The 27,256-nt window shown below is 41.6% G+C and overlaps 1 protein-coding gene across 4 annotated transcripts in view; it reads left to right on the forward strand.

Annotated features, from left to right (window-relative positions):
* The window catches only part of UTRN (utrophin), a 594,041-nt gene that overhangs the window by 27,265 nt on the left and 539,520 nt on the right, over positions 1–27,256 (forward strand). The window contains exon 1 of one of the 4 annotated variants that reach the window (XM_073022554.1): positions 17,117–17,245. The exons of the other annotated variants lie outside the window; for them this stretch is intronic. Within the exon in view, the coding sequence (XP_072878655.1) occupies positions 17,194–17,245 (52 nt within the window). The 5' untranslated portion in view covers positions 17,117–17,193. Of the gene's footprint in view, positions 1–17,116; positions 17,246–27,256 lie in introns of those variants that run through there. 4 annotated transcript variants of the gene reach the window in all.

Consider the following 27,256-nt stretch of genomic DNA (forward strand, 5'->3'; position numbering starts at 1 on the left):
CCAGGTCCTCATATTCTGTAACAGAACATGGTGGTGGAGAGAGCTGACCCCTGGCTCCAGTTTGCAGACTTTCCCCTTTGTCTGCCCATGCCAGCTCCATTTGGCACTGGGAAGGGCTTTGCACTCAAGTTTGTGGTCAGTTGGCCAAGCACCCATGGTCTCCCACTCTCCGCTACTTGCAAGCAGTAGTGTGGTCTACCCTTGGGAAATGAGCCCAGTGCTCATTTGAGCAGGGAGTACTGGGATCCTGTGCCTCTAGACCATTCTGTAGGACTTGCATATCCCCTTGGTCCTCTGATTTCTCTATTTCTGGGGGAGAGATGGGGATAGAAGAGAGTAGAGTAAGGCCCTCTAAAAGGCAGGATTTAAGGCAAGGTCCTCGCTTGTCTAGGTCTACAGGTGATGCTACAAAGAGAACGTTACATTGATTCAATTCTTAAAATTTTCCCTTTTCCTCATGCTTTTGCTTCATTAATATTCACATTTACGTTTTATAATATACATGTTATATCTTTAATGCACTAGGAGTAGAATATTTGGAAGGAAATGGAATGCTGTTTTAATGGATGAGAAAAGTAGGGAGGGACTCAGGGAGGTAGGCTGGAGAATATTCACTTATTTAGCTTAATGTTTTCAACAGCTTAAAAAAAAGAAAAAACAACCTTTGAGTGGCCCTTGTGATTAAATGGCAGCTTGCCCAGACTAGAGGGAGCCAGTGTTGGGAATAAAAACTAAGATTCACTTTGAAAATCTAGGAAAAAAAATGACTACACAAGTCATAAGAATGTGCTTGATGGCTTGGGTTGTCTGAGAGCAAGTGAAGTACGGCGCGGGCCTGGTTTCCACATTCCCTCTCTGCTCAGCCTTTTAGCTTCTAACCCTGTCCCCTCCCTAGAGCTGGCCAGTCCAGACCCAGAACCTGGATGCTGACCTCTTCAGGGCTGAGCTGTTGCTGTGCTCAGACGTCATGACAACTTGCTGCTGGGAAATGGAGCTGAGAGTCTAGCACAAAAAGCTGCTCTTGGTTGGCCAGCAAACCTCCTTCATGGCAAAACTCTCCATCCCTTATCCAAATCCTTGGGACCAGATAAGCTTCAGAATTTATGATTTTTCTTTTTCCCATTTCAGAAACGCTATGGCCCATATGCCCTGTGTTACATAAAGCCTCCAGAGGAGTTTGGGATAGCACCCTATCATCCAATATCTTAATAATTCTGCAGCAAAATAGATGAATATTTACACTAAGTAGAACACAAACAGGGTTATAAATAGCCTCAGGTCAGTTCAGGTCACATTGTGCTGCCAAATGGGTTATGAAAAAAGCCTTTGGTTTCCAGAACTTTTCAGATCCCGGCATTGTGGATAAGGGATTGTGCACCTGGTATGGTGACTGCTTTCTCAGTGTCTATTTGGTGCCACTTTACATGTATTGCATTTTAAGTCTTCACAACAAATATACCTAGGAAGAAAATACACACATATATATTTTTCCTTCTTTTTTTTTTTTTTTTTTTTTTTTTTTAACAGCTAAGGAAATAGGTTTTGTGAGCTTGAATGGCTTACACAAGATCAAGAGGAGATGATGTTCTTTGCATACAGAGGCCAGGACCCAGGGCCTGGGCACTTAGTGGGCTGTAAGAGTTTCTAATTTCCTTGTTTGAAACGTTGGAACGTAAGCCAGCCTGCAGAATCCTGTTTCACATTTAATGGTAGCTGAAAGACAATGCCTCAGTAAAAGTGCCATAGGTTGTAATTATCCTAACATTGTTTCTTAAGAAAAGGCATCTTAAGTTCAACCAGCGGGGTCAGGAAGTGGAGTCCTTGGCCTGACCAGTGGCTTATCTTCCTTCCTGGAGGGCTGACAGGGGCAATAGGTCAGTCAGGGCACTGTTCCAGGAGCCAGTGGCAGTGTGGGCAGCACTGTGGTGAGATGGGAAGAGAGAAAGGAAGGTTCGGGTGCTTGATGTCCATCGAAGAGGTCAGGGAAGGGGGAATTGGCTACTGACTGAGGTTCTGACACCAGGTGGACAGGGCCCGATGCCAAACTCTTGTTCCTATTCTCACCTAGAAATTGCCATTAGCTAGTGCTGCTGCTGGGCATTATTTTAACTGAGACCAAGGCAGCCCTTTTGGGTGGGCAATTAGACAAAGGCCGCCACTCTGGAGAGACAGTCTGATGGACACAGTACTTCGTGGGCTGTGCCTTTGTGCAAAGCAAAAGGTGTTCTTTCCTCCGTGCCGCTGTACTGGCTGGATTTCAGCCTCTTTTGCCACCTTGGCCTCGTGCCTTTATGCAGTGGACAGATTTCAGGCAGCTTGGCATTAGTAGGAATCTACCTGAAAAGCACTTTATATGTGTTTGAATCTTTGGCATGATTTGGTGATGATCTGGCCGAATAGGTATTACCATGATTTGACAGATGAGATTGTCATGGTGCTATGAGCTGCTGACAGTTGCCTCAGGGCTCCATTGCTATCTGGACAGGATGGTTCCCTGTGCACTCCTTCCTTTGAAATGGAAGAGGCAGCCAGGGGATTTCAGGATATATTTCTCTCAATTATTTCATTCTGCACTGCCTTCTCATCTTTCATGGTTGTATTACAAAGTGGGGCCTGGCACAGTTGCTCACGTCTGTAACCCCACACTCTGGGAGACCGAGGCAGGAGGATTACTTGAGGCCAGGAGTTTGAGACTAGCCTGGGAAACATAGTGAAACCCTGTCTCTGCAAGAAAACAAAAAAGTCTCTAAAAAACAAAACAATGGATGGACCGATATTGGTTCCTATTTGAATATATGTGGCAATTGGTGGCTCTTACTAACGCCATAGCTCTCATTCTGGTGGTTTGTGCGATAGTGGGCACAATGTTGGTGCCATTTGAGTTGAGAAACGCTGTCATGTTGAAAGAAAGCATCGGAAATGAGAGGGTCTGGGGAAATACATTAGTAGTATAGCAGTTGCTTTGTTTGCAGTCTCTTCGCTTACATTGCTTTCATTTAAAATTAACCATAATCTGTTAAACTTTTACTTCCAATAATGTATGGGTTCAGGAGTCTTAGCCAAGTCAATGTTTTTCACAGGAAGTATCTGGATATACATTAACTTTTAAAATTGTATCCAGTTAGTTTCACTATAAAAGTTAGCAAAGTGTGAATGAATTGATCGCTTGCTAATCTGGAGCACATAAGGGCAATTAATTTTAGATGGAGAAAATATTTCCTAAAATAACAGAGGGAGGCAGAGAGCTGGGTGTATGTGTTGGGCCTTTCAAATATATTATTTAATTTACTTCCTACAATAATTTTATGGGGAAGATATAATTGTCAGTGTTTCATAGATGAGGATATGCTTGTTAGGAGTTAGAGTACGTTTTTTGTCATATTTAAAAAAATGCCCCATCTAATTCTGAATTCTTACAGAGCGCCGCATAGGAAGTAGGATTTTGAAAAAACAAAAATCAACAACAATGCAGAGAGGAAGAAATGAGTGGATTGGTAAGATAAGGCCATGGGTAGTTCACAGAAACTGCTTGCTTTCTCTAACGTGCTCGCACGACTTGTTAAACTTTGGATGTAAATTTGTCTCAAAGTGTCATATTAGACAAAGCAATGAGAAAATGGTTAGTTTTAAGATTGACATAATTCATAAATTCTCATAAATACATTTGATAAAATGAGGCAGTTTTTGTTTCTCTTGGTTCTGAGGCCCCCCCAAAACTCAGAACCTCATAAATAGGACAGTGAATGATACGGAGGAAGCTATTTCTTCAGCTACATATGATAATCTAGATTAATACAACTCTCATTTGTGGCATCCCATACCGTAAACCAGTTACAATACAGAAAATCATTTTAAGAAAAGAGAGATTTCAGGAAGTTTGCCAACGATTTGCCTTAATCCTGGAGCCAATTTAAACATTCCAATCTGATATCTTTTTTTTTTTTTTTTGAGATGGAGTCTTGCTCTTGTCGGAGTGCAGTGGGGCCATCTTGGCTCACTGCAACCTCTGTCTCTCGGGTTCAAGCACTTCTCCTGCCTCCACCTCATAAGTCGCTGGGATTACAGGCACCCACCACCATGCCTAGCTAATTTCTATATTTTTAGTAGAGTTGGGGTTTCACTGTGTTGGCCAGGTTGGTCTCAGACTCCTGACCTCAAGTGATCCACCCACCTCGGCCTCCCAAAGTTCTAGGATTACAGTCATAAGTTACTGTGCCCAGCCCCAATCTGGTGTCTTGATAAATTATCAAATTGTTGTAATAGAGATTAGTACCTTCTCTTACCTTTCTTTTTATAAATTAATTTTTAAAAATAGTCCTCATCACACTTTCCTGTTAAGGAACCCTTTGATAGTTGATCATATTGCATGGTACTGTTTCCATTGCTTTATATAAATTTCTGCTCTCACAGTCAGTAAATCTGAACATAAGCATTTCTTTCTGGGCTTTGTTCTGTCCTTTCCTTTCCTGCAATAGCTTCCAGATGGGATTGTTTTCTTTTGACAAACCTCACAACTGTATGTTTCACCATTTTTTGACCTATTATCTCCTTTTGAATTTCATTTTTTGGCTTAGGTACTCTGCTTGTACCTGATTTTGTTTTAACACCCTGTGATATATACTGAAAATATTTCGCACTGTTAAGAGCCTGTACAATAATACTGTTAATGATGAAGTGCTGTGGACTTCTCTGTAACTCCCAATTCTTCAGGGGAAAATTTTCCTTCAGTGTATTCCGTCTTTCTTACTTCTTCGAGTTTATTTAGGGAATACCAAGAAATAAAGTGTTGCTTAGTTTAATTCCTTTATAATGTCTTTATTTTTATTTATTTATTCATTTCTTTTCTGAGATGGAGTCTCATTCTATTGCCCAGGCTGGAGTGCAGTGGTGGGATCTCAGCTCACTGCAACCTCTACCTCCTAGGCTGAAGTGATTCTTGTGCCTCAGTCTCCTGAGTAGCTGGGATTACAGGTACCTACCACTACACCTAGCTAATTTTATTTTATTTTGTTATTTTTTTTTTGGGAACGAGTTTCGCTCTCTCTCCCAGGCTGTAGTGCAATGGTGTGATCTCGGCTTACTGGACCCTCTGCCTCCCAGGTTCAGGTGATCCTCATGCCTCAGCCTCCCGAGTAGCTGGGATTTTAGGCACCTGCCACCACGCCTGGCTAGTTTTTGTATTTTTAATAGAGACGGGGTTTCATCATGTTGGCCAGGATGGTCTCGCACTCCTGACCTCAAGTGATCTGCCTGCCTCGGGCTCCCTGCTGGGATTACAGGCGTGAGCCACTGCGCCTGGCCTATGATGTTTATTGAAAATAAATCTAGCTGGGCATGGTGGCTCATACCTGTAATCCCAGCACTTTGGCAGGTGTAGGTAGGCAGATTGTTTGAGCCTTAGCAACATGGTGAAACCCCGTCTCTACAAAAAATACAAAAATTAGCTGGATGTGATGCCCGCACCTGTGGTCCCAGCTACTTGTGAGGCTGAGGTGGAAGGATCACTTGAGCCTTGGAGGTCGAGGCTGCAGTGAGCTATGATGTTGCCACTGCACTCCAGCCTGGGTGACAGAGTGAGACACTGTCTCAAAATAAAACAAACAAAAATAAATTTGCTTAACTTTTTTTTTGAATTAGAGGTAATTTTTATAATATTTAGTTAGGTTTTTTTTTTTTCCCTCATTTTTCTTTCACATTTTCCAAGTTAAGGTACTTGAATTTTACTCTTTCCATGTTGTGGCCCAGGGTAGTCTGTCTGCCAATCAGGCTGTTAGGTTGTGGGTCTGACATTTTCCTTGGAAATGCTGTTTTTGGGTATGTTAGACTTTCTGTACTTGTGTGTTGTCTTTTGGCAGAGACCTCGACACTTAAGGATTTGTTGATAAAATGGCAAATTGTTTCATGAGGCATTTGCTTGGTAGTAGACATTTAGATGATTGTTTCTCAGAATAACTTGGTTGACTAACATCTTTCTGCTTCCTGTCGTCATGATCACTTCTGCAAAGGAGGAAGCCTAGTACATTTTCTGGTAGAATTTTATATACTATAAGATTTAGTTGAAACATTGTTATGTTTCTACCTTCAGTTTTTGGTCCCAAGTTATTTTAAGTAATTCTTTTTTTTTCTTTTGAGACAGGGTCTCACTCTGTTGCCCAGGCTGGAGTGAGTGGCGCCATCTCAGCTCACTGCAACCTTGGTCTCCTGGGCTCAAATGATCTTCCCATCTCAGCCTGCAGAGTAGCTGGGACCACAGGCACATGCCACCATGTCCGGCTAATTTTTGTACTCTTTGTAGAGACAGGCTGGTCTCAAACTCCTGAGCTCCAGTGATTCGCCTGCCTCACCCTCCCAAAGAGCTGGGATTATAGGCATGGGTCACTGTGCCCAGCCTTAAGTCATTTTTTTTTTTTTGTTTTGAGACGGAGTCTTGCTCTGTCACCCAAGCTGGAGTGCAATGGCGCAATCATGGCTCACTGCAATCTCCACCTCCCAGGTTCAAGTAATTCTCCTGCCTCAGCCTCCTGAGTAGTTGGAAATACAGGCACACACTACCATGCCTCACTAATTTTTGTATTTTTGGTAGAGACAGGCTTTCACCATGTTGGCCAGGCTGGTCTCGAACTCCTGACCTCATGATCCGCTTGCCTCCACCTCTCAAAGTGCTGGGATTACAGGTGTGAGCCACCATGCCTGGCCTTTAAGTAAATTTTTAAAGGTGTAAATTCTGTGGACTCAGATAAAAATAATTATTCTATTATGTTTTAACAGATCGTTAGAATTGTGAAGATTAAATGAGTTCAAAGTATTTGGCTAATACTGTTAGAGGCTGTTGCTTTTGTTGTTGTTGTTATTACTATTACTATTACGTCCTGGCTTCATTCCTGCCCTCTTTCCCTCTTTGTATCGTTGCCTCTGACTGTCTCCAGGCTGCTGATAGTGAGAGGGGATGTCTCCCAATCCAGGTTGCCAGGTCTGAATGAATGGACTCTGACCCACGTTTCTGGCCACTGGAATTTTGCCTTTGTGAATGTTATAAATAGTAATACATATACAAAGAATGATTATGAAATAATAAATTATAAATTGGTTGGAATATGTCTGATGCTCAGACGTATACACACAATTTGACATTCTGGTTAGATTTCTCTGTGCAGGAAGCAAGGGAACAACAGAGCAGTGAGAAATCAAAGGAGAGAAGGGTATTCTGGGGCAAAGGACAGTTTCCATAGGTAGAATTACAGAGGTAGAACCATTAATCAAAAAAAACTAGTGCACCACTCACTCGATTTTCCACCCCTTCCTTTCAGGCATGGTCTGAGCTTTCACATTCAGGCTGATGATGAACTACCATGTGCCTCATTTAATACTGGGAACTTTTATTTACCCGAGTCTGCTTTTTGAAATCTGTTAACTGTTGAGATTCTATTTGCACCTTATTCACCAGATTCACTTATTGTCTTTCGCTGCTAATGGGGATGGAGTGGGGAGAGGTGCTCGTGGCAGGCACTCAGACAAGCTCGCTGTGCAGCAGTGGCTGTGAGGGCACAGCTGTTTGGAATCAGCTGATAATTTTCAAGCATCTCTAGCTCATCGTATTAAACACAGTTTCACATGTTTAGTGGTTGCTTAATTTTAACCTGAAACACTGTATGAAATAATTTGACGTATAAGAAGTATTGTAGTAATAAGAAGAGTAGCTTAATGGTTTTTCATGTTTTCTATGCCAGCCACTATTTAACAGTTTTACTATTATTCACACACATACACACCCCTACACCCATATACCCCCATATCTGGGTATATGTGTTTGTCTATATACACACAGACATGTGCATGTACACACACATATGAATTCATTTGATCCTCACAATAACCTTATAAAAGAGGCACTTCTATTATTGCCTTTTTACAGCCAGGAAGCCAAGTCAGAGAGTGGGTAAGTAGCTTGCCCAACACAGGTAATGAGGAACAGAGGTGGAATTTAAACCCAAGTGGCTGTGCCATACCTTTTTTTTTTTTTTTTTTTGAGACGGAGTCTCGCTCTGTCAACCATGCTGGAGTGCAGTGGCATGATCTCGGTTCACTGAAACCTCTCCCTCCCGGGTTCAAGAGATTCTCCTGCCTCAGCCTCCTGAGTAGCTGAGATTACAGGTGTGCACCACCATGCCTGGCTAATTTTTGTGTTTTTAGTAGAGACGAGGGTTTCACCGTGTTGATCAGGCTGGTCTCGAACTCTTCACCTCGTCATCCGCCCACCTTGGCCTCCCAAAGTGCTATGATTACAGGCATGAGCCACTGTGCCCAGCCTTTTTTTTTTTTTTTTTTTTTTTTGAGATGGAGTTTTGCTCTGTTTCCCAGGCTGGAGTGTAGTGGCGTGATCTCCGCTTACTGCAACCTCCACCTCAGGAATTCAAGTGATTCTCCTGCCTCGGCCTCCCGAGTAGCTGAGATTACAGGTGCCTACCATCACGCCTGGCTAATTTTTGCATTTTTAGTAGAGGTAGGGGTTTCACCATGTTGGTCAGCCTGGTCTCGAACTCCTGACTTCAAGTGATCCACCTGCCTCAGCCTCCCACAGTGCTGGGATTACAGGCATGAGCACCCGGCTGCCTATACTCTTAATCACTACCCTGGAGTACTTCTCAGTGCCCAGTCTGTAACTCTAAGCAAATGATAATTAAATAATTACCACAATATGCCCCAAGTTATTTTATTAAAAACAAATTTATGAAATGATACAGTTTTTTCACATGGAAACTGGTTTCTTTTGTTTACCTTGGATGGATGTTTGTTTGGGAGCTGACTGTTTTCATTTGTTAAATAAATATTTTAGTTGGGTGTTTATGTAGCAAGTGATCTTGGTGGCTCTCTGCAGTGTGTCCTGTGCTAGTGAGCACCTAGTGAGCATTCGTTGAGTGTGTCCGATGGATTTACTACACTCATCTGTGAACCTATAGCTCAGCTAATCCCCCTAAATCTGTGAGTGGCCCTTCCCAGCTGCCCTGCAGGGGACTTTGTGGAGCAGGAATTTATTTTGACCACCAAACTACCCTTGTGACTCATCACCAAGAGCTTTTATCATTCTCTGGTAGGATTTGGAAATTCAAGACACTTTAACTCAGAAATACCCTCCACACAGGGACTCATTAAATGAAACTAACATCCTGGTGGGCAAAATGTAGGAGAAGAAAAGTGGATTTCATGGGCCATTGTAAGTCACTGTCTTGAGCAGTGCTTTGTACATGGGGACTCTTCTGTGTATAAAGGATTAGCGAGCAGGATACACACAGGGAAATGTGTACGGAATGTGTGATTCTGATCTTTTTAGAGGCAAATCCAGTTTAAATGTGGAGAGTGGCACTATTTTGGCTTTCTAGCAATTCAAGGTCTAATGCTTACGTTTAAGTAACAAAGATGTTTGCATTGATGAAGCATAACCTTGGCAATTCTTAGATTTGGGGATTGGATTGACTATGTGTCCTTCAGTAAGCTATTAAATCATCATGACCACTAGGTAAATGGTGGATTAACTACTATAAAGATTATTTATGAGTATTCCAACATCATTCACCTGCATCCCCTTATCAAGACTAATAGACAAATTATTATCATTTGAATGAGAGCCAGAAGAGCCCTCCCTCCCTCCAATTAATGATGGGCTGGAAAAGAGCAAGGAGATCACTTTTTGTGATAATCTGTTTTGAATGTTAGGGAATTTTAAATATTCTTGTATCAGAATCCATGAAGCACATCATTAATATTTATTTTAAAAGTTTGCAGTCATTTAGTAGCAATTACTTTTATCTTTTTCTTAAGCTTTCTCAGAAACATTAAGATTTAAAGAAAATAAAAGAAAGAACACTTTATTAAAATTTCTCTCTCCATTGCTTGTTTTTTTTTTTGGTCATATATTAAACATATATCACAATGTGGGCAAAATATTTTTTACAAGCTTCCTTGATTGCCAGGGGATTAATCAGACTGGCTGTATGTGCCCTTTTAAACCAAGTACTTTGGGCGAAAGCTTGCAATTTTATGAATTCGTTGGAAAATCTTACTTATTAGCTTGGGAAGTTTTCCCCATCCTTCGGTAGCCAAAGACAATTTTACTGGGTTTTGTGGGGAGCATTGGTATCAGATGTGAAGTTCTTTCTGGTCTACAAGGTGGTCTTGAGAAATTATTTCTGTATTTCACCATATTACTATCAACAACATTTGTGTTCCTTTCAGCCAGGATGAGAATTGCTATCTGTTTTCAGAACTTAGAGGCAGACTTTTATGGGTCGGAGAAAGCTGAGCATTTGGGTTCTAGAAACCTTTACGTTGGGTGTATTTTTCTTTCGTTGTTAATATCTTGATACAGTTATAGATTTGCTTTAATACACATAGGTGAACTTCGAGTTTCTGTATTTATTTTAGCACACATTTTTAGGGATAAAATTTATTTAAATTTTTAATAAAACATTAATGCAATTTAGGATTTTCAGCACATAAAGTAAAAGTAAGTCTGCATCGAGGTCCCAAAATAGCAGCTGCAATTTGGCTGTATTGATTTACCAAGTCTAAAGTAAAATTTCACGTTTGAAAATAAAGGAAAGGAAAAGTAATTTTATGCTATGACTATAAAATTTCTCTCTCTGGGAAATCATTGCATATTTCAAATTGGACTTAATCATAAAGAGAATAATTAACTGACAGTTACAGCTGATGTTATTAATATTACTGCACAAAGTCTGGGTTTGACCATAAAATATTTAGCTAGACTATCTTTTGGAATTCAAGTCTATGAGAACCATATCTTGCTTGCACACTGCTGCCATGTGAAACTCAGTGCCAGTCTCATGGAAATGGGACCATTTTAGGAGTCTTCCTGTGTATAAATTAAAGAGAGCAGATCTTACAGTTAAAAGTGGTAGAGCAATTTGTGTTTATCATTGCTTGCTGTCATGTTGCTCCTATAATTACAATAAAAGAACAAAAAGGAATAAACTCCTGTGGTCAAAGGGAAGTGGAAATGAAATAGCCATTGCTGGGGAAGAAAGATGATGGTGGAGTGGCTTTCTCATGCATCTCACAGATTTTGCAAGCCCTCTGATTGAAAGTTGCCAGTACTGTTTGAGGTTGGGTCAGGGGAAAGTGGGAGAAGTTTGAAACTGAAAACTGAGAGTTTTGTTGAGAATCTTTAAATGGTGCACTTTGACTCTCAGAGCTTTCCCCTTCTTCCTCACCTGCACAGGAGAACAGAGATTTGTGTATTTTTCTGGAAAAACTGAACTCTGACTTGGGACCCTTAGCCCAGAGAGCATGGTAAGGCTCTGAATAGATATCAGGAAGATTAACTGACACCAGGAGCTCCCCTAGTTCCTGTCTGCCATGGCTTGAAGTGTCCCCCAAAGCTCATGTGTTGGAAAGTTAATCCCCAGTGCAACAGTGTTTGGAGGTGGGGCCTAAAAGAGGTGATTAGGTCATGAGAGCTCTGCTCTTGTTCTTGAATGGATTAATGTTATTATTGCAGGAGTGGGTTAGTTATCTTGAGAATGTCATTGTTATAAAAGTGAGTTTGACACTCTCTTGCTTACTTGCTGTCAGTACATTCTGCCCTTGCACCTTTCTCCATGGGATGACACAGCAAGAAAGCCCTGAGTAGATGCCAGTGCCATGCTTTTGGACTTCCCAGCCTCCAGATCCTTGAGCTAAATAAATTTCTGTTTATTATAAATTACCCAGTCTGTGGCATTCTGTTATAGTAGCATCGAGTGGACTAAGACAGCCTCCCATCGCCGATGAGCCCCCAATTAAAGAGTGCTTTTACTGGGAGTGCAGTATAGTTACAGCACGTAAATTGATTACCTTACTTTGAGCCTGCCAGTTGGTAGATGATACCCAAGCCTATGCACTGTTGAGCCTCATTTTGAAATGGGAAGGGCTGCTAGGAGTCAGCAGATGTTTGAAAGCCTCCACCAACAGAACCTACATTAACACAAACAAAAGGAAGGAGCCACTTATGGGAAACAGGAATTTGGCGTGTATCCTCAGAGAAGTAGGAAAATAATTGTCTTTGAAACAAGAACAGAATGTGATTTTAAAAAATCAGAGAATAAGAAAGAGATCTTGGAGATTAAAAGTGTGATGTCAGAAACAAGATCTCAAGTAGAGATTGGAAGAGTGGATATAAAAGTGGTAAGTAAAAAATATCTTATAAATAATGTCTGACTTGCAATCAGGAAGGAGCTTTAGAAGCATAGTATTTAGAAATGCATAAACTGTTGTCAGAAGAAACAGATAACAGAGGAAAGGGGATGCCCCAAGCCTGCTGCATTGTGTTGTCATCTTATTTTATTGAAAACAAACTTATGTGCATTTATTACTTTGATAAAAATTGAGAAATATATAATGAGATTGACTATACAAGTCATTTTATTAAAACATTTTATTGATAGTACAGAAAATGCTGCACTGTTACTTATTTTGGCAGTTTCATAAACCTCTGTGAATAACATTGTCCCTTAGGTTTTTTTTAGTAGCTCTCTTTTGTCAGCACCAAATTCTTGCTGTTGTCAGGCACAGTGATCTTAATATTTTTTATACTTTCTGCCAGGCCTGAGAAGCTTCATGGCTTTAGAAATCATCTAAATCATCACATTGTGTGTGTGGTTGTAAATATCCAAATTATTTTGAGGCAAGTTTCTCCTCTGATGTGACGGCCACGTATTTTCCATATTGCTGGTGATGGTGGGAGTGTTTTCTGTGAGACATTTTATACTCGTGGTATATTTAACTCGCCAGTAGTGAAATACAAATGCAAGGAACTTGGAATCCTGAATGAGTACTAAGAGCGAGCCGACTTTCAAGCTGAAATGGTCTCTTTCCAACATTTTCTGGCCGATACACCACTTTTAATAGTAAGTGGCTTCCTTCTGCTCTTCCCCTTCACTTGTAACCTTGCATGGCTGTTGTAACACAGACCCTCACAGAATCTTAGATCTGGAAGATGCTTTAAGGGGCCAAGCAGTCCAGTTATTTTCCCCTATGCCTGAGGAATCCCACTCAAGGGGGGAGAAAATGATTTTCTCAAGATGAAACTGTTCCTATGAGATGACTAGGGGTCCGAACTTGGCATTCTTTCTGCTTTTCTAGGCCACCTGGACCTGAAGGACAGTTCTGACTTTCCTTCAAATCTCATGCCATTGTTGATGCTCGTCTGGTGGATTTGTACCTGAGAAGGGATGTTTCAGGAGGGATTTTAGGCTTCTGTTTGCTGTGTGAAGTCGAGGGGATTTTGTGAGTATTCTGTAAGAGATGTGACGCCTGTGGATGAAAGCAGACAGATCAGGTCTACCTTGGGCTTGGAGTCTAAGTTTTAGAGACAGAAAACAGGGAGGGGGTGAAGGAGAGGGGAAATGGGAGGAGGAGGAGGAGGAGGGGTGCCAGGATCCTTTCTTTTCCTGTTACGCATTTTCCTTTTGGCGGGAGAGAGTGAGAAAGCTCCTGAATGTAACTGGAGCTGCTGAACTGAACTGGTCAGAACCTGTCTTAATTTGTGTAAAAGAAATGCTGTGGTATTTATTCTTCCAGAGAAGCCCGCGTAACGCAACAGGGCCCTCTGGCTGCCCTTGAGGTTCTGTAGAGCTTGGTTTTGGTGTCTTCTCTGAGCCTGTTTTCTGCTGAGGCAGCCTCTGGGTGTTGCCCACTGGCCTAACTCCCTTCAGGTTCGGCCTTTCCCCTCTCATCAAAGCTCTTTTTTCCCTGTATTTTAATGATTGGCTGATTAAAGCAGTTCATAGTAAGGTGTTAATTATAACTCTTTCGGGTGGTTATGTGTGTATATTCACAGAGTTGTTACAGAAGTAAGATGGGGCCGGGCTGCGTGTGGTGGCTCATGCCTGTAATCCCAGCACTTTGGGAGGCCGAGCGGGTGGATCTCCTGAGGTCAGGAGTTCGAGACCAGCAAGCAAAACCCTGTCTCTACTAAAAATAACAAAATTTAGCTGGGCGTGGTGGCGGGTGCCTGTAATCCCAGTGACTTGGGAGTCTGAGGCAAGAAAATCACTTGAACCTGGGAGGCGGAGGTTGCAGTGAGCCAAGATCACACCATTACACTCCAGCCTGCGCAACAAGGGCAAAAGTCTGTCTCAAAACACAAAACAAAACAAAAAAACAACAGAAGTTAGATGGGGCGGAATCCCCAACTGCTAGGCGAGAACTAGAACAACACTGTGGTGGAAATCGGAGTGTAATACATTCCGCAACCCCACCTGTCTGCTATCCTCCCTTTGCAAGCTCAGGGCCTTAATGGTTCAAGGATGAGTCTGTCTGGAAAAAAGGGGGAGAAGTTTCTTTCCTTTTTTTTTTTTTTAAACAAAAGAAAAACAAATATGTTTATTAAGATATGCGTAGTGCATACACATGGGAGTACCCAGATATGTGGAGTACTCCCATACACATGGGAGTACCCAAATATGATTATTAAGATATGCGTAGTGCATACACATGGGAGTACCCAGACATGAGTAATTCAAAGGGTTGGTTAGAACTGGGCTTATCTAGCATCTTAACAAAGGAATAATAAATTTTTAGAGAGGTGATGGAACAAAGGAAAAGCTTCCAGGTGTTACCGCAAGTTTCATCAAATCAAGAATATTCTTAGGAGTGCCAGGGGTGTCTCATAGTTGAACTGTTAAGTAACCCTTAAACTTGTTAATGTCTCTTGGGAATTTCTTCTTTTATAGTTGTTTTGTATTAAAACCAAGGAAATAAATATCTTTTTGTTTTAAAAATAGTATCTTAATTAATTTTATTTTGCACTGTCGTTTAAAGGAAATATTTCCTTTTACAATGAGTAAAAATACATCCATTCAGAACAAAATATAATTGTTTCTTGGTGCATCAGATGTTTATATATCAAGATAGTGATCTATTAATAGATTAGAGTTTTTATTCTTTATCTTCATCCCCCCTTCATCGCCCCCATAGACTCCTTTGGCAGTTTAGTGAAGCCAGACAAATTTTTTTTTGAGACAAAGTTTCGCTCTGTTGCCCAGCCTGGAGTACAGTGGCACTATCTCGGCTCCTTGCAACCTCCACCTCCCAGGTTCAAGCAATTTTCCTGCCTCAGTCTCCTGAGTAGCTGGGATTACAGGTGCGAGCCACTGTACCCGGCTATTTTTTTGTATTTTTAGTAGAGACGGAGTTACACCATGTTGGCCCGGATGGTCTTGAAGTCCCGACCTCAGGTAATCCGTCCGCCTCAGCTCCAAAAGTGCTAGGATTACAGGCGTGAGCCACCGCACCCAGCCCTTTTTTTTTTTTTTTTTTTCTGAGATGGAGTCTCACTCTATCACCAGGCTGGAGTGTAGGGGGCTGATCTTGGCTCACTGCAACTTACACCCCCCGGGTTCAAGTGATTCTCTTGCCTCAGCCTCTCGAGTAGCTGGGACTACAGGTGTGTGTCAGCATGCCCAGCTAATTTTTGTATTTTTAGGAAAGACAAGATTTCACCATGTTGGCCAGGATGGTCTTGATCTCTTGACCTTGTGATCCACCTGCCTCGGCCTCCCAAAGTGCTGGGATTACAGGCGTGAGGCACCGCGCCCAGCCTGACAAATATTTTTAAATGCATAAAATAGAGTACATGGCATTCCATGCATATAGTTACCAAAATACTGAAAAAGTCTGTGAGAGAGTAATATTTGCTATTTGATTAGTGTGTTCAGTAAGAACTTCTAGCATATCTAAGCTCTCTACCCTTCTGAAATAACAATGAGTCAAATGGTATTTTCAAGGTACCTGCTAGAGTTATAAAGTGATATGAAAATGGTTGTGATTTTTGATTTTGTTTAACACATTAAAGCTACCACTAATAATGTGTTTTGTGATCTGCCATCACAATGGAAGGAAATGCAAATTTCTGTTAGAGGTCAGTGAAAATATCTAATTGCTTTTCCTGTCCCAAGTTCATGGACCTCCTGCCTAGTAATAACTCCTGATAAAGATGATGGCTTAAAAAGAGTATTTGTTTCCTTAGACCTCAGCAATGACAGCAGTGTGCCACTGAGTGTTTTAAAAGAGACAACAATTTTAAATGGAAAGTAGTCTTGGGTGAGTGCCCCATATGCCAGGCACTGCCCTGGGTGTGGTTGACAAAATCGATGAGCTCTATTATGGCATCTGGCCTCTTGAGTGTATAGACTAGTACAAGAACCAGATATCAAACTGCAGAGCATACAGATAGTTATTTAACTGCTTCGGGGGTAGACATTCTGCAATGCTGTGATGACAAATCACTTGGGAACTTCACAGGGACCCGGAATGAGTGGTAGTTTGAGTGGTCAGGGAAGGCCTTCTTGAGGAAGCTATTCAAATCCATAGTTCAAGGTGGTGGAGGGCGCTGGCTGAAGGCAGAGCTGTGTGCAGGCTCTAAGTTGGCAGAACTTGGCCCAGAGAAAGCCTGAGTGAGGCCAGTGATTGGGAATGAAGTGAGCAGAAGGCTGTGCATTGAGATTGGCAGAAAGATGCAGTTTGCATTTCACTCAGTAGTATTTCTTATCCTGATTGAAGGGGCATGGTTTACCTCTTAGTTTGAGGGCATGTATTATTTAGTGCATTAATGGATGGATCCCTAAAAGCATTAGGAATTAGTTTGGAGTATGTAGGCTGAAAAATAGGTTATAAAATTGATGAGAACAAACTCTTGCAAGAGTTAGAAACATAAAAAATAAATTTTTCTAATGCTAAATTTCCTAACATTTTTCCTCACTCAGATTTCTATTTGGCTTGAATCTAAGAAAAACCTGAGGAGAAGAGAGGAAGGGCTTGGCTTCTCTGTATACCAAGCAATTTCAGCAGTGGTGTTTGTAGAAATGCATACCTTGCTGTTCCTAGGCAGATAAGTGTTGTCACACGTCTTCAGATTTTAAGGCGACAGGCTCCACACCTGGCAGAGGCTCAGACAGAGCAGACCAGGATTGGGCTCTTCACAGAGGCAGGAATGTGACCATTCTGGTCCGGGCAGTTGGGGAGGGAGGAATACATCTATCCACGGTTCCCATACTGTTTGACCCTGTTTTTCAATTTGACTCCATCAAAGCACATTCTCCAGCCGAGGGGTACACATCCCTTTGTGACTTCAGAAATCATGCACTGTTGGTTTGGGAGTCTTAGCTACATTTGGAGGACACGCTGAGCCGCCGAGAAATGGAAGTGAGATCTGAATCCACGAATGGAAATGGCAGACAGTCACAGGCAGGTAAAGAAGACTCATTGAAAATGTGGTTACTTAAATTTTGTCCACCTGTTCATTGAAAGGAAGCCTGGGCATGACTCTCTGACAAGAATTAGTGTGAAAATTACTGAGTTAACAGATTCTAAATTATTTTGTTCTCTGGGTGACCTAGGAAGTTTTTAAAAAACGTTTTTTTCTTAATAATGTTATGAAGTAAGATAGTTACATGTAAATAATCTAACAAGGTCAGTCATTAAAAACATTTTCTGAATATGATTTATTCTGCGTACTGGCCTCATAAATCATCTAGGATAGGACCACTGTCAGCCTCAGAGCCTAGCACAGAACCTGGCACTTAATGCGTGTTTGTTGAATATGAATGGATTGGGTCCACTGTCTAATGATACACTGTGAAAGTTATTCCATCACTTCTCTGTGATGGAAAAAGATTTGCCCAAAAGTGTGTGTGATATGAAAGTCGTATGGGGTAGAAATTAAACTGTAAATGAGTTAAGGAGCTGTAACCTTGACACTATTCCAAATCTCCAACAATTGAGTAGTTATTTAGTGCCCCTGCATCCATTTAATTTGTCCATTTATCTCTTGGTTCGTTCACTGTCATTTATTTCTCTCTGCTGGTGCCAAGTTACGTGATAGGCTGCTGGGAGGCAGACAAGCAAGATCGCTGCTTGCAGGCTTTCAAACACAGCGAGTCAGCAGCGTGGTAAGACGTGTGCTCATGATACATACTATGTGCTGTGGGACCACAGGTTAGGAAGGATAAACTCCTGGAGTTTTTGCTCTTCCTCGGAGGGTCAAGGAATGTTTCCCAGAGAAGTGACTTGCAAGTTGGCAGAGAGGAATGTGGAAGGGAGAAATTCCAGACCGAGGAGAAAGTGTTTGGAAAGGCAAATATTCAGTGAGTCATATGGTGAGATGCCATTTTCAAATGTGTAATGCACCTCCTTGCTCACTGTCCATCATTGCCCCATCCAGCCGCACTGGTCAGCTTTCAGCTCTGGGAACAACCTCTGTTTACAGGGTCTTTCCTCTACATGAAATACCGGTCTCCAGCTCTTGGCTATCTCCTTCTCCTCCTTCTGGGATTGGGCGTTGGATGAAATTGCACCTGCTCAGAGAAGCCTGTCCTGACACTCACCTGAAGCAGACTTTGTACTATTGTTCCCATGATCCACACTTGTCACCATTGTTCATTGCTTTTGTTCACTTGTTCATTTATTTTAGTGTTGATAGGTCCCCAAGACTGTGCTCTCCATATGGGCAAGGATCAAGGTTGTCTTGTTCATGATTGTGTCCATAGTGCCTTGTACAGTGTCTGTTCTGTAGGGGTGATAGATCTTTGTAAATGAATGAATTAATGAATGAGTGAATGAATGAATGAAAAGGCGGAGTCACTTAAAAGAACAAAAGCACTTGTAATGCACTTCCTAGTCCTGTTTATTCTTTGAAATTTGGAGTAATTCTTAACTAGCCACTTAGGATCTCCATTAAGAACCGTAGTCAAGACCTTTGGGTATTACCTCAAAGTAAAACAAAGTGGGAGTATTTTGGATCTTTGGAAGTTAACTTGAAAAAAATATAAGGACTCTTTAAATTGAATATATAGGGAAGAGATAACTCCTACTCAGAATACTTAAGTTACAAACACAGGAAAAATTCATAGATTAAAATAATTGAACAAAGAGTATCATTAAGTCAAACTGTTTTTAATAGTAATTTTGTAAAGTTATTTATGACACTGCTTTTTATGTGTATTCGCAATTCTCTAAAATCCTGATACTTTTGGTGATTTATTCTTATCTGTGCTCTGAATACTTTATTTTTATAATTAATATCATTATTTTTAACTTACTGAAACCTTTCAACTTACGTAATCAGTCATGTTCTGACGCTGATATTAAGCTTTTATTTATTTATTTATTTATTTATTTGAGATGGAGTCTCCTTCTGTCACTCAGACTGGAGTGCAGTGGTGTGATCTTGGCTCACTGCAACCTCCACTTCTGGGTTTCAGCGAGTCTCCTGCCTTAATCTCCCAAGTAGCTGGGATTACAGGCTCCCGCCATCACACCTGGCTAATTTTCATATTTGTATGTTTAGTGGAGATGGGGTTTGTCATGTTGGCCAGGCTGGTCTCGAACTCCTGACCTCAGGTGATCCACCCACCTCGGCCTCCCAAAGTGCTGGGATTACAGGTGTGAGCCACTGAGCTCAGCCTGGTATTAACCTTTTAATTCAATACAGTATTCCTGTAACAGACCTTCTCCTATCGATGGACTCATTTTTATTGCTCTTTGTTCTCTCCTGCTTCTGCCAGTTTTGAGAGCCCATAAAATGGCTTCCTTTCTACAACATCTTATCCCACATTCAGATTTTTCATATAGCATGTCACACACAGCTTAAGACATTTTCCATAACATATTATGAGTTGATGATTTCTATCACATTGAGGAAGATTTATCTTGTAAATTCTCTTATAATGGCGGGTAAAAAAATGTTATGTGAAATGGCAGATTGAAAGAAAGGAAAGCGTAAAGGTGGATTGCTTAAATGATTGTGATTTTTTTTCCCATTGGATCTTCTGCAGATGAGGATTCCCTGCATAAATCCCTCAAGGGGTGGCAGATCAGGCTTCTCAGTTTCAGCCAGGGATGGATGGTTTGCACCTCCTGATGTGTTCATCAGCAACATGATGAAGCCTGTGTCCTTGGCTACTGATTCCAACCTTTTGTTCTCTTCTTGGAGAAATGGGGAAAAAGATACACTTATATACTACAAGTGTAGATTTTGGTTATCTTTATTTGTGAAGAAATTTTTTGTTTACCTCTCATTTTATTCATTCGTTCAGTAAATATTCATCCACTTACCTACTATGTGCTAGGCACTGTGATAGTCACTAGGCATTAAAAAAGTATATTGATGATCAGTGCTAAAATTATTTTCAAACTATTTTAAGAGAGCACTCCTAAATTAAAAGAAATTATGTATCAACAGAGAAATGTCCTCCCCCCCCACCGACTTTTTTTTTCCTACAAAATTGCTACTGGCTAGAGAATGATGATGATTTGCACTTCTGACATCATTACCTAATGTTGGGTTTCTGTGCCTGGGCTCTTTATGCTGTGGAGGCAAATGGTGTTTTGAGTGTCTTAATTTCACTGGAACGCTGCACCTGTTGCTGGCTATTCTTGCATATGAAATCCAGGCCCTAGAGTCACTTACTTTCATTTCCTTTTCCTGCTCCCTCTTTCCGGTCTGTGTGTGTGTTGGGGTGGGGGTGGGGGGTTGGGGGGGCGGCAGATTAGTAGCTCCTGTGAAGAGTCACCACCTTCCTGTTCCGTGAAGGCTATGATTTTAGCGCCCCCAGGAGTTGTAGTGTTGCGTCACTCTGTCATCTGTCGCCGAAAGACTCATAATCCGGCAGCCTCAAGAGTTTGAGACGTGGGTTTATACCTGAGTTTGGGGTTCTGGGGGAGGGGTGAAGTGGAACAGGCTTTCAGCAGCTGCTGCTGCCACCCGATACCTGGAACCTTACTGCTGTTGAGGAACATGTATTTCCTCCTGGCTTCATCTGCTGTTTGGCTATGACTGAGGAAGACAGGAGGTATTGCATAGTATCATTTACTTTCATAAAAACAACTCTGACACCTCTAGGCTTCATGTTGGTTCAGGCGATGCTCTCGAAAGCCAGGGAGTTGCTTTGCCAGATGCGTGCTATGGCTGAAGGAACGGCTCAAGAGCTGGGACCTGGCCCTGAGGTTAAATCCACTCACAGTACGAATTTGATGTTTTACTTTGTGTCCTGAAACCTCAATAACCTTATTTTTCAAGTGAGAGTTGAAATATTGACACAGCTTAACTTGTAAGAATTTTGCAGGCATCAGTGAAAATAAATTGAATGCACTTTGAAGTTCAGAGATTTCTAAAAGTTAATACAGACCAAATTATATCCTGATGATCAAGTAGGAACATCCATAGTTCCAGTACTGTAGTGCATTGACAACCTCCAGGAAGTTACGGTAGCCTGATATTCCTAATTTTAAACCAACTTTGTCATGTTTAATTTATTCATACTTTTATAGATAGACAGATTTACTACTGGACATTCTCTGGCAGAGAAAAATTTCATGGAAAAAGTTTAATGTGAAATGGCACATAAGTGGTCCCGACTTGCAAGTTCAGGAATGGCTTGTTCACCACTGAAGACTGCCCTGGAATAAGAGAGCCCAGCTTTGTTCTTGTCTTATTTCTGGATCACCCTTTCTCCTTTGTACCTTCTGACATTGTTTCTGTGTTCCCTCCTCCCATCTGCCACCTGCTCCTTTGCAACTCTGTAGAGTATTTTAATAATAGGTTGTTTGTGCCTGTCTTGCCTCTGCAGTGCTCACTTCCACCTGTTTCCTCGGCCTCTGCCTTCTTCTTTCCCCCTTTTGGCATGCTCTGGCCTGCCTCCATAGTTGAACCTGATCCCTGAGGCAATGATATGGCAGATGCCTCAACTCTCCATCTACAGCACTTGTCTTGCCTGGCCTGGGAACCGGCTCTTTTACTGCTGTACTACATGGAACACAGTAGGCGCTTCTTAGACCTCTCAGGGGCCTGGCTCTCCCAAATGCTTTTTCCAGGAACTCTGGCCCTGTGAACCCACTGCTGAATCTCATAGCTCATAAATAAACTCTGAAGTGATGACTGTCATTTGAGTTCTCTAGTTCTCACCTGACTCCCTCTTAATATCATCCTGGAACTGTCTTGGAAACCCTGGAACTGATTTGAAATACCTCTGGTCAGTTCCTCAGCATCAGTTCTGTCTAATGAACACCTAGATTCTTCATTGTCTCTTCACTTTCTGCTCTACGTTGTCACAAGTAGATGATTATGTCTCATTCCTAAGTAGAGATAGGACACATGAGAGTGGGTGGGTGTGCCCATGGTTAGACAGGACTATCTTTGTGTAGTACCAGCTGCGGCAGGATCTACAGTGACTCACACATCTTCTGAGTGGCCAACATCCTCAGATTTGCATGTAGGCATTTGCAAGAGGAAGCACACAGATCCTGTGATCAGGGCTGAGATGCATACAGGTGTGTCTGCTGGACTGGGGCAGGTGGTGCTCAGTGGAAGAAAGGTTGTAGGCAGGGAAAGTGTTGCCTCATGGAGGGTGATCCTGATATGGTGGGAACTTCAATCCAGACTCTGACATCATCATGGGCAAGCCAAATGACAGTAAACAACCTTCAGGGCTTGGGGACATCAGCACACTCACCTGCAGAGAGCCAGACGGAAGACAGGCAGTAGCACAAGTTTTCTGAGGTAGAGATTGTGACTGTAGGTGGCCAAGGAACAAAATATTATGAAGACCACATTGGGGTTCATAGGCTGGTGACCCTATAGGACACTTGGTCACTTTTCCCACTGTGTGTGTGTGTGTGTGTGTTTTTTTTTTCCTGCCAACACCAAAGAGTAATCTCTAGGTATCTCTTCTTCACTCCTCCCCATGAAGCTTGAAAGTTCTAAAGCTCACCAGAAACTAGAAAAATTTTCCTCACTGTGACAGCAAGTGTGCTTCCAGAAAACTCACTTGCTGACCTTTGTTCCACAGTCCAGCAGGTTGCCACCTGATTTATAAAAACAGATTATGAAGAGAGTCCAGAAAAATTACTCCCTCTTTCTTTTTTTTTTTTCAAGTAGCATTTTAAAATTCCTTTCTTTTTAAAGTAGTTGGGTTGTTTTATTAATTTCATTCACTGTTGCCTTAAATGACAATTCTTGTCTCCCTGAAGAACTCTTGGCCTTCCTTCCTGCCACTAGAGTGAGAAGTTCTAAGCTAGAGGGGCCATCCCAGGGATGTCTGCTTTAAGCAGCCAGTCATGTAGGGTTGCGCCTGTGGCCCTGGCAGATTGGATCCACTTTCTACCAAGTTGGTGGCATCACTTGGCTTCCATGTAGTGTTTTTCTGTTCTCCTGCAGATCGCTGTTGGCCACTGGAGGCCTCACCCACTGAGTTCCAGACAGCTGCCACTTCCGTTTAGAAGCAGCACTGCCAGTGAGAAACCCTGCCACACACAACACACACACAGACACACACAGAGACACACATACAGAGACATACACACAGACACACACAGAGACACACACACACACACACGTGAGAGGAGGGCCACCCTGGGATGAAACCCTGAGTTCCCCCATCTCAACCCACTCCTTCTATCTCCTGGTGGAGGAAGAAGCTGTGTGCCCCTATTACTACCTCTCTGTACCTCCTCATTAAGGGCTTTGGTGCGATTATTGTCTCCCTTTTAATCTCACTACTTGCAGGCAGCTTTCTTGAGAAAGGTTATAATTTAATCCTGAAATACAATTTCTAGGAGTTTTCTTTTAAATTCATCATTCCAAGTAGGTGTCTTTGTCTGTTTGCACATTAGAAAATGAAACTAATACTTAAATGTGATTTTCCTGCTTTTATTGGTGTGCTATTTAAGGTCTGCATCTGACATCTGGCTCCGTGTGGTTTGGAATACTTTATTATTATTATTATTTTGAGATGGAGTCTTGCTCTGTCTCCCAGGCTATACTGCAGTGGTGCAATCTCGGCTTGCTGCAACCTCTGCCTCCTTGGTTCAAGTGATTCCCGTGCCTCACCCTCCTGAATAACTGGGATTACAGGCGCACACCTCCACACCTGGCTAATTTTTGTAATTTTAGTAGAGATGGAGTCTTACCATGTTCGCCAGGCTGGTCTCAAGCTCCTGACCTCAGGTGATCTGCCAGCCTCAGCTTCCTAAGGTGCTGAGATTATAAGCATGAGCCACTGAACCCAGCCTGGAATATTTTCTAAGCTCTTTGATAATGGCGGCTTAGATTTAACTCTCTCTGACTTAATTTTGTTGATTATAATGTCATTCAATTCCATTTGTATACTCACATGGAAACAAAGGCATGATTTCAGATTTCATTTATATCTTCATGCTTTGGAAAAACAAAGCATGATTTGGAGAAATCACTCAGCCCATTAAATACCATCCTTGACATTACTTTTTTGGGTTTGCGTGTTTTTAAAACAGTTTTTATTGGCTTTTGCTTTTTATAATTTTTTGAACCATATCAACAGTAGCATAATGAGTATCTTTAGACGTGCTGTTAAAATCATGTGAAAATTCTTTTCGTGTCAACACGAAGAGTTTTGTTTATAATCATTACTGTGATCAAGAACTAGGGTGGAATTTCCTAGCTAGACACAAATGAGTTTTAAAAAAAACCTGACATACTCTTCCATTATTGGTTAAGTTGTATTCTAAACAATATGAGTCTGATGAAGATATTAAGGGGAGTTAATTAGACTGTAAGACTCTTGAGGACAGTTGATGCCTTTTTCATTTTTGCATTCTTCTTGGGCACCATGTAGTTAATCAGTATAGTCATGGGATTGTAGGGAGCTGTGTGAACTGCATGAAGCAGATGAGACTCCATCCTCGCATGGGAAACCTTTAAGGATTTTGAGGTTGGGCAGGTACAGGTTATTAGAAAGATCACTCTGGGCTCTGTGGGAGAGTGATTCAGAGGGAAGAGCCCCTAGAGGCCCATGGAGCATTGCAGGTGGCTCTGCCAGGAGACCAGGTAGAAGATGTGGTGAGGGTGGGTGGGAGATGGATGAAGCTGTGGATTTCATAGGTAAAGATTCATCATCCTTCATCTGCAGCTACACTATTGAAGAAGACCTCTGAAAACCAGAAGGCGTTTTATTTGCAGTTCATTTGGCAGGAAAACTTGAGTTTGACCTGAACTCATTCGGTGTTGAAGCCTGACTTGAAGAGCTGGGACACTTTTAAAGTTCTTACGTATGTCAGGCATCCTTCATAAAACATATGTATTTGCTGCAGGGCTATGCATGTGTTTGATTAGGGGAAATTGCCCTGGATCTTGCTGTTTTTTGTTTTCACTGTAATATATGACTTGTGCTATATAACTTTTCTCAAATGGGAAGAGTTCTGGTTCAGCAGCACCCCTGGCCCTAGGGTTTTGGAAAAGAGGTTGTGAAACTATTTGATGTGTGTTTACAGGATAAGGTTGATGAAACTGACTGATAAGAAATGGAGGCAAGATCTGTGGAAGAAAAGAACATTTCTGGGAAGACTCAAAAGTTAATGATGACACCGCCTCATTAACATTGAAGGGAAGTAGAACTTTAGAAGGGGTCAGAAATATTCATTAGATAGGCATGATTTATTGAAAAGGATGCATCTTGAATTTTTGAAGTGTTGCTTGTGTGTAATCTTGGACTGAATCGTAGGCCAGAAAAAGGGGGCAATTGCAGAAATTTGAAAAAGACCTATAGATTAGTTCATAGTTTTGCTTCTATGTGAATTCTCTGGTTTTCATCATTGTACTCTGGTTATGTAAGATGGTAATATTTGGGGAAGTTGGACGAAGGGAATATGAGAACTCTGTGTACTCTTTTCTTTTTTTTCTTTACCACTTCTTTTATAAGTCTAAAATTATTTCAAGATAAACATTTGAAAAATGACAAAAAAAAAAGAGCTGTTTGTTATATCAGGGAATGGCATCATCCATGATGCTTTTAAGTAGAGAGTATCTATGAGCAGAAGTCTAGTTTTCTTGGAGAATTCGAAGTCTAAAAGTGCAAATTGGGTAAAATTTCAGTCAGGTCTTCACCCCCTCCCAATTTTTTCTTTTTAAAAAAAGCTGACCTGGTTTCTATTGTAAGATTAACTTTTTATATTCTGATCTGAGAAAAATGCTTGACTGTAGTTTAAGCGTACAAAGAAGAGTTCTAGGCCAGGCGTGGTGGCTCATGCCTGTAATCCCAGCACTTGGGGAGACCAAGGTGGGCAGATTGCTTGAGGTCAGGAGTTTAAGACCAGGCTGACCAACATGGTGAAACCCATCTTTACTAGAAATATAAAAGTTAGCTGGGCATGGTGGCATGCGCCTGTAATCCCAGTTACTTGGGAGACTGAGGCAGGTGAATTTCTGGAACCCGGGAGGCGGAGGTTGCAGTGAGCTGACATCACGTCACTGTACTCCAGCCTGGGCGACACAACAAGACTGCGTCTCAAGAAAAAAAAAAAGAAGAGTTATAAAATGGAGAGCTCATGGGAAGTGCCATAACTTGTCCCTTGCATTTAGTCTCTCTGGTGTTGGAGGGTATGGTTTCTCTCTAGTTCTTGTTTGTAGCTCTGCAAGATGAGGCATAGGTTTATTAGTTAGGACTGATAGTTATAATATGATGTTCAAAGCCAAGAGGGTTTACAGATAACAGGGAAGAATGAAGAAGATGTGTACCTTCATGGCCAAGGTCAGCTCGCCTGGATTTTGTGGTGCTGATGCTGCTGGGTGTATATTTTCTCCATGGAGAGAGGACTGGTTTCTGAATTCTTTTGCTTTCCTCTCTCACTTCGACACTACCTCCTGTAGTTTCAGCTAATTTGTTCTGTGGTTCTCTCTCCACTCCAATTCTTTCTTTCTTTTTTGATGAGAGTAGACCTAGGCTGGCAGCCAGTTGCTATTGAGCTATAATAGAGCTAGTGGTATGAACAAAATTTGATTACTGCTGTCAACACCAGATTGAATAAGAAAGTGCATACCCTAGACAGATACTTGCAACATAAATGGTCTATTGATTTCACAAGAACTAGAAAATGAGGCCACTGTGTAATCTAGCAGAACAACAGATCTGTGAATAGAGTGGGCCCTGACGTTGCACAACGGTTTTCAAAAGTGCCCTCCTATCGATCTTTTTAGAAGAACCTTCAGATAAACTGATTTTAGCTTCTGATTTTCCTCACCATCAAGTATTTACAGAAACTCCAAGGAAGCCTTTGCACTTGTGTGTGTGCAATCGTTTGCTTTTCCTCCATAGCATCTAGTTTGGAAGTTATATTGGCTATTACAGACCTTATTTGCTCCTGAGTTATCATGGCATTTCTACTTAGCTTAATACGAATGTTTTAGGAGTTTCCTACCATGGAAAGTTCTGTTTGACATATGAAAGTTCAA

This window comes from Chlorocebus sabaeus, chromosome 13, assembly GCF_047675955.1.
Source record: "Chlorocebus sabaeus isolate Y175 chromosome 13, mChlSab1.0.hap1, whole genome shotgun sequence".
NCBI lineage: Eukaryota > Metazoa > Chordata > Mammalia > Primates > Cercopithecidae > Chlorocebus > Chlorocebus sabaeus.